The sequence below is a fragment of the Halichoeres trimaculatus genome, unplaced genomic scaffold (assembly GCF_033239565.1).
Source record: "Halichoeres trimaculatus isolate MK-OKI-2021-1 unplaced genomic scaffold, fHalTri1.1 fHalTri1_scaffold_19, whole genome shotgun sequence".
Taxonomy (NCBI): Eukaryota; Metazoa; Chordata; class Actinopteri; order Labriformes; family Labridae; genus Halichoeres; species Halichoeres trimaculatus.
The window spans coordinates 687,793-702,125 of record NW_027437197.1 but is presented as its reverse complement, the minus strand read 5'-3'; the positions used below and the strand labels follow the sequence as shown (position 1 = coordinate 702,125).

General features: G+C 42.7%; 1 protein-coding gene across 7 annotated transcripts in view; it reads right to left on the bottom strand.

The window, feature by feature from the left end:
* Nucleotides 1-1,336: 1,336 nt before the first annotated feature.
* dachd (dachshund d) overlaps nucleotides 1,337-14,333 on the bottom strand; it is a 134,042-nt gene continuing 121,045 nt past the window's right edge. For 4 of the 7 annotated variants that reach the window (XM_074695171.1, XM_074695175.1, XM_074695177.1 and 1 more), the window contains 4 exons: nucleotides 9,451-9,598; nucleotides 8,735-8,878; nucleotides 6,423-6,491; nucleotides 1,337-2,811 (listed from right to left, as the gene is read on the bottom strand). In XM_074695171.1, the coding sequence (XP_074551272.1) occupies nucleotides 2,774-2,811; nucleotides 6,423-6,491; nucleotides 8,735-8,878; nucleotides 9,451-9,598 (399 nt within the window). In that variant the 3' untranslated portion in view covers nucleotides 1,337-2,773. The remainder of the gene's footprint in view (nucleotides 2,812-6,422; nucleotides 6,492-8,734; nucleotides 8,879-9,450; nucleotides 9,599-14,333) is intronic. The other 3 variants (XM_074695174.1, XM_074695172.1, XM_074695173.1) reach the window with 2 other exon arrangements.

The window sequence follows — 14,333 nt, the reverse complement described above, 5'->3', positions numbered from 1 at the left end:
AGCGATCAAACCGCAGAGAGGTTTCAGGGTTTATCTGGACGAAGACGTGAAGGATTGGAAAGATCTCAAACACACAAATACACAAACACAATCTGAAATGTAAACTCATGTTGGTGTGAGTGTGTGTTTATTTACCCAGCATATCTCCATGAATCATGTCTCATTAACATGTTATACTTAAGTGTCAGAAAGATTTTTTTTTCCTCTTAAATTTTATTTTAACTTTTATATTGATTTTTTCATTTTATATTTTAATTTTCTAAGATAAAAAATATATTTATTTTTTATATCGTATTTTATCTTGTTGTACCATAAATATCACCATCATTTTTTTCTTTTTCTTTCTTTCTTTTTATTATTTTTATTATTATTTTTTAAATAACAGTTTTCCCATGAGCAGGAATTTCCTTGACATCCTTTTTTTTTTTATAAATAATTTAACAAAAATCGCTGAACTGATGACATCTGTACAAAACAGAATAAGGGCCACTGGAAAAAAAAAAAGTCCAATTATTTTTTTGTGAATATCTTTTCTGAAGAAAGTCAGAATTTTGAGATCAAGGTCAGAATTCAAAAGAAGAAAAATGTTCAATTTTTTAAAATATCTATTTAGTAAAAAAAAAAAAAAAAAGTAAAAGAGTTCAATTCATTTTTTGTTCCTGTTTTCAAAGTCAGAATTTTTTAAAAAATCCCATTTTTTATATATCTATTTATCTAAAAAAAAAGTGTAATTAATTTTTTGTCCCTTTTCTTACTAAGGAAAAAAGTCAGAATTTTAAGATCAAAGTCAGAATTTAGAAGAAAAAAATATGTCCAATTTTTTTTAAAATCTATTCAGTGAAAGAAAAAAAGATGAAAAAAAAAAAAAAAAAAGATGAAAAAAAAACTACATTTTTTCAGTGCTCTTAATCCATTTTCGTCCATTTGTGGTATTAAGGGTTCGTTTGCATTTTTTTTCAAGTTACACATATATTACTGTATTTATCTTCTGCAATCTGCCTCAGGTGGACTTTTGAGGAACTGCAGTTTTTCGAGCACATGCACCAGCTTCACATTTTCCCACCAAGTGTTTCTGTTTGGAGCACAAAGTTCAGATAGAAAACCTTATCGTGAAACGCCGCCTGTGACAGAGCAAACAGCCAATCAGAGAGCAGGACTCTGTGTGAGTGACACCTCGGGTGAGATTTAAAGCAGGGCCTGGCCCCCCCTTACTCACCCTCTGGACGCAGCCGTGTGTGTGGACCCTGAAAGGACGAGACGCGTTGAAGAGGTCAGGAGCAGTTTTATCATCAACATGTTAACTTTATTTGAATTTGAAGTACAATGAAGAGATGATTCGAGAAGCTATATAAGTTATCAGTGACAACAGACCTAGACACTCCATTGAGAACAAAAAGAACAAACACATCGTGAACATGGGACACTCCTCCTCCTCCTCCTCCTCCTCCTCTTCCTCCTCCTGATTGTAACACATAAGGTCTAAACTGTCTGACATCAGCTCATGTCTAGAGAATATACACAGGTGTTTCAGCACCAAAAGTCTTTAGGGAAAGTAACAGAAAAGTCATAACTTAGCATGAGTTTTTTCTTCTTCTTCTCTTCAGGATTTCATGAAACACTCGAGGAAACAGAAAACGTGTGTGTGTGTCGCTCCACATGGGGTTAAAATGGCGTTCAGCTTCCAAAAAGGTGTGTCATGGCTGATTGTTTCTGACACGGGATCAGAAGAGTATTTTTTTTTTCTTAAAAAAGCATCAAGAGGTGCTGATTTCTCACTGTGTGTGTGTGTGTGTGTGTGTGTGTGAGTGTGTTATGAGAAAATGTACAGTAAAATCCAAGAAATATTACCTCTGTTACAAAGATTACAGTACTATCGACAGCAAAAGTCTTCATTTGGAAAGTGAAATGTTGGATCGTTATGTTGGAAAACCCTCGGCCTGTGAGCGTCGACCCTCTGTGTGTTTGTTCAGCACAATATAGGATTTATTAAATATCATAATTCCAGGACAAACATTTACATGCCTGCATGCTTTCTCACCAAAAATGGCAGCTATAGGAAAGAATGATGGCTCAGAAATAGAAGGAAAGAAAACTGTAGGTTTATATAAATGGTGGTATTGTTTGCCTAATAGCTCTACTGCATACACAATACCTCTTAACGTTATATACACACAGCTCGTCAGAGCGCGGGCGCCGTTACCGGCTTTTTCCTGTCATTATCATCACATCTCATATATACACAAATGGTAAAAAGGAAACTTGATTGTATTTTCATCTAATTTAGAAAACATGAAAATCAAACATCAGTCTGCTCCTCCTCCTCCTCCTCCTCCTCTTCCTCTCTGCGTCTCTTTTTTTCAGCTTCTCAGATTCAATTTGAGATACAAAAACAAAAAGTCGGATTCTTTTTGAAGCTTTTCTCGCTGGCTGAGATACAGTATAAAAAATCTTCAGTGCTGTGAAATTGATGACCAACGTTGTACCACGGGTACGTTTTTACTGTGCTCAATAGATTTATTCATCCTTCACGTTGGCCGAGCCGCTACGTCACACCCTCCCGCTCAAACTAAGACCCAGACTGGGATCCTACATTCACAAACCTCCTCCAGCGTTTTGGGTGAACACAGCATTTCTCCTACAAGCAGCTCCTCCTCCTCCTCCTCCTCTTCCTCACACCAGCCGGGAGAATCTTCACGGGGTTTTTTCTCTGATTTTTTTTCTCTTTTTTGTTTTTTTCTGAAATTTTTATTTCCTGCAGCTCCTCGCGGCCTTATCAGTACATCACGGTGGTTTTCAGGAACAGTCTTCCATCTGCAACAGAGGACACACAGGAGCCCAGAATTAGCCAACAGCTAACATCCTGCTGACGCAAATGCACTATTCAGGAAGTGATTGTTGATGAAACGTTAACTTTAAATGTGTTGCCCCGTGGTGATCTGGATCTGTGCTGCTTCGGATTCACAAACTGATTTAAGGCAGAGATTAAATTAGCAGGCGTGGTGAAGAGGATTAAAATTCATATACAGCTCCAGCTCTGCAGGAAGGAAGACGACAACAAAGAGCTTCACCTTTGCGTTCACGCTCGGTGCATCGGTCGGGACACACAAACAGCTTCACACCTTAGCATGCATCTTTTATCAGCGCTGAAGCACGGCCTGCGAGGAGCCATGATAGCAGCACTCCAGGCTGCAGCGCCGCGCTCCACATGTGTTTAAGACATCTCCACTGATCCGCTTGTTTGCACATCACACCGCGGCGCCCATGTGAAGCCCTCTCTGAGTGACACTTCCTGCGTGGAAATAGTGTTTATTGAGAACGGCAGACATTCCTCTGCTCCGTTATCTCCAGACACCTCCAACCTAACGAGCTTTGTCCATTTCCAGCACAAACACACACTCCTGTCTGAGTGTTCGCCCGAGCGAGCAGCGCCGCGCCGACGCTGAGCTGGTAAAAGCATCTGTTAGGCACAGCTCAGGAGCATGTTTGACGTTTATTACCTTCACAATCCCTCCGCCCGACAACGCTACAGTAATGCCTTTAAGAAGCACACTTCTCGATGGCAGCGCGCTTAAATTATTCACCGCTCAAAGAGGAATGCACACAAAGACGTTTAGCGGCGCGAGTTGTCCGACATGACACAGGACATCAGAGACGGCGCTCGACTCGGGTTGTAGAGACGGAGCAAGAAAACACCTGCCTGTGCTGCGAGGAGGCCTTTATTCCTGCTGCAGCACAGGGGCTTTTATTTTGAAAGGGCGCAGAGAGAATTAAACTAAAGTTAAAATCCAGGCTCGTTATTTCATAAATATTTGATCAATTAGTCCTGTTTGGTCGTGTTTTATGTGCTGTGGTGAAGATTGGAGACAACAAAGGCTCGTGTGTGTGTGTGTGTGTGTGCGTGTGTGTGTGTGTGTGTGTACAGTATGTGTATGGGGGGGTGGGTGGTGTACAAACACACAGGCTAATTACCCAGCACCGCCGTGGGTCTCTGAGGCATTGCACTCTGGCTGCTTCTGTTCGAGCAACAACCGGCGATTTCTGTGTAAAAGTCATTACAGCATGAACGCCACGCCACGAGGAGCACGAGGAGCACGAGGAGCACGAGGAGCACGAGGAGCACGAGGAGCAGGAAGAGGAGGGATACACCTCTCCAGACGGGTGGAGCTGAGACGTCACGTGTGTGTTCACCTGTGTGTCACAGTCTGAAGGAGGACGGTTTGATGACGCGGATAAATCTCGGCGTGGGATCAAACCGTCGCAGCGGGAAAAAGTCCGACTGATTCAATTTCTGGAGCAAATGTTGAAACATCTGCTTTACACACGCAAGAAGAGGAATGGTGACGTCCTGACACGTTGTTTTATGAAAGAGCGGCTCATTAAAATATGTTAAAACTTGAGTATTTTTATATTCAAATCAAGATGAAAAGTTCATTAAAGAGAATAAATATTTCATTAGATGCTAAATAAAACAAAGGGAATTTTTGGCTTCTCTCAGCAGAAAATTCCTTTGAAAGATTAATTAATACATGTAAATTATGCAAATTATGCCCATGCAAATATTTTATGAAGACAATTAAGGGATCCATTAATTACAGTCTTTTTTGCTTCAGTGACATTCATTCATTTAATTTTAATTTCACTTTAACTGTTTTGATGTTTAATCTTGCAACAAAGAACTTTATCTCGGCGCACAGGGTCGTGTAAACTTGCCGAACACATCGAGAGGGAAGCGGCGGGGAACCGGGGAAGATACCGGGGGAAGATATTCGCCGGCGCAGCGTTGCCAGGCGGTAACTGGCGAGGTAGAGTCCCAGCAGCTTTTTGGGCTGCCTGCGAAAAGAGCCGCGCTCCCTCTTGGACCCGATTCAAAACACTGTAAAAGCAATTAATAAACACAGACTGTGTTAATATCGCAGAATTAGAGAAGTGTGACAAAAGACAAATAGAAATAATTAGTTCTCTAAAATTATGCCCTCATTATTTTCTCCTCCTCCTCCTCCTCCTCCTCTCCTTCTCTCCTTCCCTCTCGGCTCGCTTCGTTCCCTCAGTTTGGAGTCGTACCCGCACATTTCTCTCGGCTTTCATGCGAGTGATAGGCTTGTTTTTTCTCCCTTCTGCTCGTGTAATTTATCAACATCATTTTTTGCCATTTGAGGTTAATTATACAGCGAGGCTCGCCGAGTGCAGCAGAGGAGACATGGGTGGCAGACAAATGCTCCTCTAATTGAACAAAAACAGAAAATGCAGCCTGTGAGTCGCTGTGCTCCTCATCCTGCGCCGGGGAGACGCGCTGCTCCTCACTGAGGCTCAGAGACGGGAAGAGCGGGCTCAGACTGAACGTTTACAGAGGACGGAGAGTCGGCAGAGTCGGCTCACAGCGTTAACGTTTCATCTGAGACGTCTTCTGAGAGCGCAGCAGCTAAATATACTAATCTGCTGTGAAATAGGAGGCTATAATTACTCTGTATCTCTGAGTTATCTCCTCTTTAAATGATGACATATGGATTTCCTTTTTTGGGACATCAAACCGCCTCAGATCCCCGCAGTGACTGAATGACATTTAATTAAGGAGGAGTCATCATTTCTCCCTTTCCTTTTTCTCTTTCTGCCCTTTCACAAAAATATCAGTTCAAGTAGACTAATCAAACATTAAAGAGTTAAAGAGAGCCAGCTTATTCTCCAAAAGACCAACATTTCACACTTTTCACAGTAAATTACGCGCGGCGGATAAATTGGGACCTCTCCCTCTGATAAGGGCGGCTGGAGCAGGCGCGGCCGAGGCGCATTAAAGGAAGACGTTAGCAGCAGTAATGAGGATATTCAACCTCTGCTAGGTGTCTTGTCTCTGGGTAAACACAGATAGCAGACAGTCTGCAGAGGTTATCGCTGGTGCAGCCTTCCCCAAACACATACTGCACCCCCTAGGCTAACAAACAAACAAACCATTAAAAATGTACAAGGCTTATTCATAAACTGGATTGATTTGCCTCCTTTATTGCTATCAAAGGGGGGATTCCTCTGCTTTTTGTGGTTTTATGACTCATTAATGCTTCCTGAGCTGTAAACAAAGCGCCGCTTTCATTCCCGCTCTGCTTTTATTCCGCTTTTTCATCCACTCCGATCGGTCCCGACAAAGACGAGCTTCCTGAACGCAGCGCGGCCGCCAAAGTGGAGCAAAAGAACAATATTATTTCTGCAGAAAACCAATGATCTTGACCCGGTGCTGTGGCCCAGATGGTGAGCTGTATGCCTGAACAGCAGGCACAGAAACACTAATGTTCATAAACTGGAGCTGTGAGTGAGTGTGTGTGTGAGTGTGTGAGGGAGAGCAAAGAGGAAGCAAAGAGGAGGAGGAGGAGGGGGAGAGGAGTGAGAGCCAGAGAAGGAGAGGGAGATTTATTGTCTCATCTGAGCCCCCGTACCTTGTATTGTCCTTTCAGCATCTGTTCTTCCAGAGCTGCGGTCACTCTCCATCTCAGGGGTCAGAGCGTCTGAGGAAGAGAAGCAGCAGCGCCGTTAAACATGTCTGACATCCACACATCACAACGCCACTCTCACAGCATCGCTCATTCACAGCATCGAGCTGGACGCCGCCGCCGCCGCACTCCTCTCCCCGCGTGCGTCAGGTGAGCTCCTCAGTCTGAATAAAAACATTTGGACTGTGCTCCAACAACTCTGAGGTGTAAACTTTGTGATCCTCACAAACGCAGCCCTCATCGAAGCTCAAACACACGTCTGATTGGACAGATTTAATGCAGAGAGGAGATGTGTGCGGCTCGCTGACGGGTTATAACTGTCAGTAAATCAGCTTTATGAGCTCATCATGTTTTGTATGCAGATTCAGAATCAGGAGCCTCAAAGCGTCGTATAATAACTCCTGTCTGATAAAACTCAGACACCTCTGTTCAACTGCAAAACCTTTATGTGCTCCGTGCGTTACTCTCCTGTAAATTTACTTTACACCCTCTCAGGACTCTGTCTGAATGTGCCGAAGGAAATCTTTCAATACGGGATCAATACACGCTTCAGATCATCTCTTCATGATCATTTAAAACATCGTGAGAGATGAAGAAACTGTTTTGTGGTTGTGTCCAATTTGGGGCCCGCAGGCCAAAGTTGGCTAGCCAGCGTTTTTTTTTTCGTCCCACTGCCGAAATTTCAAAGATGTAACTCAAACAAAATTTCTCCCAGACATTGGTATTAACTCAAATAATCCACACATGAAAAGAAATCACAACGTTCAGGTCCATAAATAATGATTATGGTGAATTAAGTACGATAACACAGGAAAAAAGTATTGAACGCGCTAACTGAGACTCATCTAATACTCAGCGGAGAAGCCTTTGTTTGCAATGACAGCTTCCAGAAGCTTCTTGTATGTTTGAACTAATGGCCCACACTGCTCAGGTGTGATTTTGGCCCATTCCTCTGCACAGATTGTCTTTAAATCTGGAATATTCTTTGGTGCCCTCTGGTGAACCCTTTTCCCACGTCACATCTTCATCATCCTGGTGGATGGCAGCAGATTCAGATCAAAAATTTCCCCATACATGGCTCCATTCATTGCTCCGTCAGTTATATGAAGTTTGCCAACACCATGAGATGAGAAACAACCCCATGCCATGATGCTTCCACCTCCAAACTTCACTGTTGGTGTAGTGTTTTTTGGCTGATGTGCAGAGCCATTTCTCCTCCAAACATGGTCTGTAGTATGACAGCCCAAAAGTTCAGTTTTGGTCTCATCTGACCAGACAACATTCTCCCAGTATTCTACAGGCTTGTCAAGATGCTGTTTAGCAAACTTTAAACCAGCTTCAACATGCCTTTTCTTGAGGAATGGAGTCTTGCGGGCTGAGCGTCCATAGAGGCCATGGTGGTGGAGTGCATTGCCTGTTGTTTTCTCTGTAACAATTGTACCTGCTGCCTCCAAGTCTTTCTGGAGCACTTTCAGGGTGGTCCTTGGCTGGTTGAGTCCTCTTCTGACTATCTTTCTGACTCCCTGGTCAGAAATCTTCAAGGAGCTCCTGTGCGTGGCCTGTTGATGGTAAGGTGGTGCTTCTTCCACTTGTGAATAATGGCCCCAACGGTGCTGACTGGAATATTCAGGTGCTTTGATATAAGTCTGTAACCAGTTCCATTCTGATGCTGAGCAACAATCAGGTTGTGAATGTCTTCAGAGAGCTCTTTGCCTTTACCCATCATGAGGTGTGTGCTATTTAACTGCTTGGTGAAAAAAACACCTTTTTTATAGGACCATCAATTTGCTCTAGCCCAGCTGATGTTGGTTTGCACTAATTGGAAGTTCAAGTAATAATTACTGACAGATTTCAGGTGGTGTGGTGCATTTCCTGTCCAAAGTATTCAGCCTTTCCATGGTGTGTTCAATACTTTTTTCCTGTGTTATCGTACTTAATTCACCATAATCATTATTTATGGACCTGAACGTTGTGATTTCTTTTCATGTGTGGATTATTTGAGTTAATACCAATGTCTGGGAGAAATTTTGTTTGAGTTGCAGCTTTAGAAATAAATGTGATGAGAAAAAAGTTGATGCGTTCAATACTTATTTTCCTCACTGCAATTGTGCCATGTGGATGTTCAGTAACTTCATGTTGTGAAATACAGGAATGAAAAGTGTTTTTACTTTCAAAATCACTTGCATGAGTATTTATTCTGCACAGTATTCCATATCTAAAACCATGCATTGAGGTAACAGCGTGTGACGGGGTCTGACCGTTGAGTGAACGCATGCTGTCGGAGGGCGAGGGCTGCTTCAGGGTCTGCTCGGCCTGCTCTCTCCTCTTGGACTCGTACTCCAGAGCTTCTTGGAGTTTCCTCTTGGCCTTCTTCTCCTTCTTCAGACGCTTCTGCACGATGGCTGCGGCGGGGAGAGACCACAGAGGCAACAAATGAGCTGTGGGGCTGAATTAGATATCTGATAATTGTAGCTACAGCGGGATGAGATAATAACCCACTTTTTAAAAGCTATAATAGAAAAAGGAAAATCAATTAAAGCTAAATATTTGATAATATATGAGGATCTTCCTCTAATAAAAGAAAATACTGACTCTGACTCCACAAACTGCTGCGGGGAATTAAAGCAAATTGAAAAGTGTATCGGGTTATTTTTCATGAATTTCTCTCATTAAACATAAACGACGCAGTTAGCATGTGAAGCTAATGCATTTAACATGAGGCTCAGAGTGAGTTTGTCTAAGTTAATGCGTTTCACCAATTACGCTAACCGACTCGGAGCAGATAAACGGCGCCGAGCAGCTCATCGTCTGAGGGAACACCCGGCTAATGTCAGGGTTTCAATAAGGAGCATTAAACATACATGCAGAGCGGTGTACGCCATCACGTCTACACGAGCACGGCCTGTTCAGTCAGGACGGCTGTGAGGAAACACACGCTCACACGCTGACAGGCAGGAGGCGGGCGCCGGCGTACCTCTGTTCTTCTGCTCCATGGCGAGCTGCTTCTCCAGGGTCTCCCTCAGCTCCCGCTCCCTGAACAGCTCCATCTTCAGCTCCGTCTTCTCCAGCTGCACCTGCTTCTCCTGAGCCCGCGCGTTGTCGATGGCCACTTTGAGCAGGCCCTGTGAACACACACACACACACACACACACACACACAGGAATGGGTTTAGTGGATAAAGGAAGTGAAGGATGTGAAGCAGGGGATGATGGGAGCTCCAGCAGCTCCAGCAGCTCCAGCAGCTGGTGGTGAGGTGACAGCAGAGGAAACCTCCGTCAGAGCCTCAGACAGCCGCTCTTTGAGCTGCTCACAGTCGTGGAGCAGAGCGTCAGGCTAACAGCGACTGATGCTGCTTCAGGTGTGTTAGCTCAGTCACACACAGCGTCAGTCAGATACAGAAACACACACACACAGATCTACCAAAGGGATTACAGAGGAAGAAGAACGGCGGCTGATGAGAGGCCCTGTATGCTGACCCCTTTTGGTCAAAGCAGTGAAGAGCAGGTGGGATCATTGAGCCTCTTTAAACTGATCGATCAGTACCTCTGCACGCTGCTCTGACGTGTGTGAAACCTCACATTAAGATGGTGATTTTCTGTCAGACTGTATCACCGTATGGTAATGTGTCAAGTTGTATCTCGTCATGTTGCATCAAAGCGTTTCCTTTAACTTCCATAAAGTTTCGTATCGTTTCATTTGGATCCTGTGGTCCATGTCTTTTCGTATCCTGTTGTTTGCCCTCGTATCATTTCCTGCCCATGTTTTGTAATGTTACGTGTTGTAATAAATCGTACCGTGTGTTGTTCTGTGTCCTGTCGTGATGTGTGGCTTTGCCCTCGTATCATTTCATATCATGTAGTTCCATGTTGTTACCTTTCGTGCCGTGTCGTATTATTTGGTACGGTGTTGTTATATTTTGTACCGTGTCTTTTCGTATCCTGTTATTTGCCCTCATATCATCTGTGTCGTACCGTGTTGCTTTGCTCTTATATCATTTCATTTCCTGTAGTTCCGTGTCGATATATTTTGTACCATGTCGTGTTAATTCGTACAGTGTCTTTTCGTAGCCTGTTGTTTGCCCTCATATCATTTCCTGCCTGAGGTTTCATATCATGTTGTTCTGTGCTGTAATTTTTCGTACCATGCCTGGTGTATCCTGTTATTTGCCTTCATATCATTTGTGTTGTACCGTGTCGTACCGTGTCATACCGTGTCATACCGTGTCGTACCGTGTCGTACCGTGTCGTACCGTGGCGCTTTGCACCTGTATTATTTCATATCCTGTAGTTCCGTGGTGTATTATTTCGTATCGTATATATATCTTGTACCGTGTCATTTGCCCTCATATCATTTCCTACCTGATGTTTCATATCGTGTTGTTCTGTGTCGTAATATCTTGTACCATGTCTGGTGTATCCTGTTGTTTGCCCTCATATCATTTGTGTTGTACCGTGTTGTACCGTGTCGCTTTGCTCTCGTATTATTTCATATCCCTTTGTTCCGTGTCATTTCGTATCTTGTTGTTTGCTTCCATATCATTTTATATTACGATGTTTCGTACCCTGTCGTATCATTTCCTACCGGATGTTTCGTTTCCTGTTGTTTTTGTCTTAATATTTCGTACTGTGTTGTTTGGTATCCTGTTGTTTGCCTACATGTCATTTCATATTATGATGTTTCATAACGCTGTTTGGCCTTGTATTATTTCGTACAGTGTTATTTCATATCCTGTCGTGTCGTTCTGTGTTATGTGATATCTTGCTGTTCCCACCGTGTTATTTCTCATTGTTTCATGTCATTTTGCACCGTATCATTTCCTTTCATAGCTTGTTGATTTTTTTGTTTCCTGTGACATGTTTCTTTGTCATGTCTTTTTTTTATCATTTGTTTTTCTGTTGTATCACGTCACATCCTTTTGTATGAGCTCATCCAGTACAGTATGGATCTTACTGTTTTGTTTCTTACCGTAAAATAATCTATAACTATTTTACACCCTGTTGTGTCATATGGTATCATGTCGTATCATATTAACCTCTTGAGACCCTGATCCCACATTTGTGGACGAGGGACATAACGATATAATTTTTTCAGGGCTGATACAAATGATCAGTCACAGTAGCCAATAATAAATATTTGGGGCCAATATTCATTCGCAGTAAATTGAAAGTATCGGCGTCAAAGTTTGAAATAATATTACAAACTCCAACTCTTAACTTTTTTTAAAGCCTTTAAGCTTATGTTTATTAAACAGCTCCCAGGCTCAGCAGCTGTTCGATAAAGTTCAATGAAAACTTTAAAAATCAAAAAAAAAAAAAACTCAAAGTTTTCTACAGCAAGTCAAAATAAAAAAAAAAAATGCCTCTGCGTGTCTCCAATCAAATGGTGCTGTGGGTGGGACGACGCTGGAAACAGAGTAGAGACTGCAGACAGCACTCTGTTCATCCTGTTTCTATGTTTTTGACTCATCTCTAAGTGTTTGACTCTGTGTTTGACTCTGTTTGACTCTGTTTGATCTGTTTCTACGTGTCTGCCTCTGTTCATCCTGTTTCTATGTTTTTGACTCATCTCTAAGTGTTTGACTCTGTGTTTGACTCTGTTTGACTCTGTTTGATCTGTTTCTACGTGTCTGCCTCTGTTCATCCTGTTTCTAAGTGTTTGACTCTGTGTTTGACTCTGTTCACTCTGTTTCTACGTGTCTGCCTCCCCTCTCCCGTCGTCTTCCCCTCTCCTCAGCCTGTGTCAGTTTGAACAGAGCGTTAGTCTCTGCAGCACATTGGAAAGCCCTGCAGCAGAACAAGAATGAATAACATGAATGACAACGATCTCATCATGTATCAATTACTCCAGCGCCATCGTAAATATCCTCCTGACAGTCTGGGATTGAAATATCTTACATTAAAGCTCTGCAGCCACTTTCATCACAATTATTCCCCATCCACACACAATTATACCGAATGCACTGGGCTATAACTTACTAATTGTTGATTCTTCTGACCCCAATTTATTCTAAGTTGCTTTATCTTAATTTTCTGCTTGGTTTCCTTTTGTTGATTTGTGTATAAATATTCCAGGCGCAGATCATTATCAAAGATGACTTGGTGGAGTGTTCGGAGACTGCGACGGCTCTACTCCTGGCTTTCTAATTACTGCGCGGAGCAAAAGGAGACGCAGGACTCTGACGCCTTCAGTGTGAGTGCAATGAGAAGGGCAGCGGCGTGCACACATCATTACACCCCGACAGAAGGCAAATACATTCATCTTAGTGACTGAGGGTTTGCCGGGGCCTGAGCGGCGCTCGGAGACGGCGGCTAACGTTAAGGTGTGCAGGTTTACAGATGAGTGTGTCTCAAGTCCACGTGGAGAGGGTCAGTGACACCAACTGTTCTGGGTCAAAACCAGCTCCAGGTTTTAAAGAGATTTGGCAAAAAGAGCAGCATCAGATTTTAAATGGGGATGCACTAAATATCGGCCGATTTTGGTCATTTTTTTTTTTACATATCAGTATCCATGGTCGTCTTTTCTCACGCTGCTCTTTCTCTCTGAGCTACCTCGACACATCTTCTCAGAATTTTTTTTTTTTTTTTCTGCCATAACAGCAATATCAATACGGGATATCGGTATCCAAAATGTCCATATCAGTGTATCCTGAATTCAAAAAGTGAAGTTTTGGGGAACCATGGTGTACGTTGTCTTGTTTACCCAAAGGAAATCATGCTAACAGACGTAGCCTTTAGCTTTCTAGGAGTGGATCTCCTTCCATGGAGGCCACCATGATGTTTCTACTGTAGCCCAGAAAGGACAAACTAGTAAAATATCTTTTCCTTTTTAAAAACTGCACTCTGATAGTGCATCAGTTGGAAAATAGTGAAACTGAGAGTTTGTTTTTGTGCCGTGTTGGTAAAAACTCAACATTAAACACAGATACAGATGGAGCCTCTGTTCGTGCTTTGCGTTGAGTTCGTCCAAATTTCTGCACGTTACAGATACAGGCCAAATGGAGCAGTACCACTAGAAACCATGGGGGGGCAGTGTTGCCGTTACTGCCTGATCTGCAGCTCTAGTGAGACACGAAGAAGAAAAAACAATGGAGGAACTTTTTGAAGGGAAACTTGTTGGTGAGAAACTTTTAACTCTGAGCTACATTAGCAACTCCTCCACAGCCGCCATGTTTGTTTCTGAGATTGTTGTTGTCATTAACTTTTGACTCTGCCCGTGCAGCCCCCCCTGGTGGATGTAATGGTTAAAAGCAATGCAAACATGCGTCACAACCAAGCAGCAACCTCCGGTCTGAGAATATGAGACGATGCTGAAGAGCTAAAATCTGCTGTTTACAGGAAGTCACAAACACACCAAGCCAAAAAAAGCTGTTTTCAAAGCAGAAATTAACCTTTTTACAGCCTGGTTCAAAATACGTCTCCTGTCTGAGTCGATAATTTTACTACCGACGCACAGAAACAGACGGGTGACGTCAGGGAGACTACGTCCATGTTTTATACAGTCTATGCTCACTACAAAAAACTGAGATCTTATCAAGTCTTTTTAACTTGTGTTGAGTAAAAACTGTTTTATGACACTCAATATAAGTGTAGCCTAATATCAAATACTGACCAGTCCAAAAAAATGTCTTATTATAAGTTATTCAAAGACAAAATGAGGACTGCATTTCTGTAACAGTAAAAAAAGAATCTGCCAATGGAAGAAGAGAAAAGTTACTTGAAAATTTGCTTGAAACTAGAATAATGTCTTAATACAAGAAACTTTCTCTTGTTTCATTGGCAGATTTTTTTACTTGTTTATAGGGATGCACTGATACCGATCCAGGTATCAGGTATCGGTGGCTCGGTGCCCCTCAAAGCT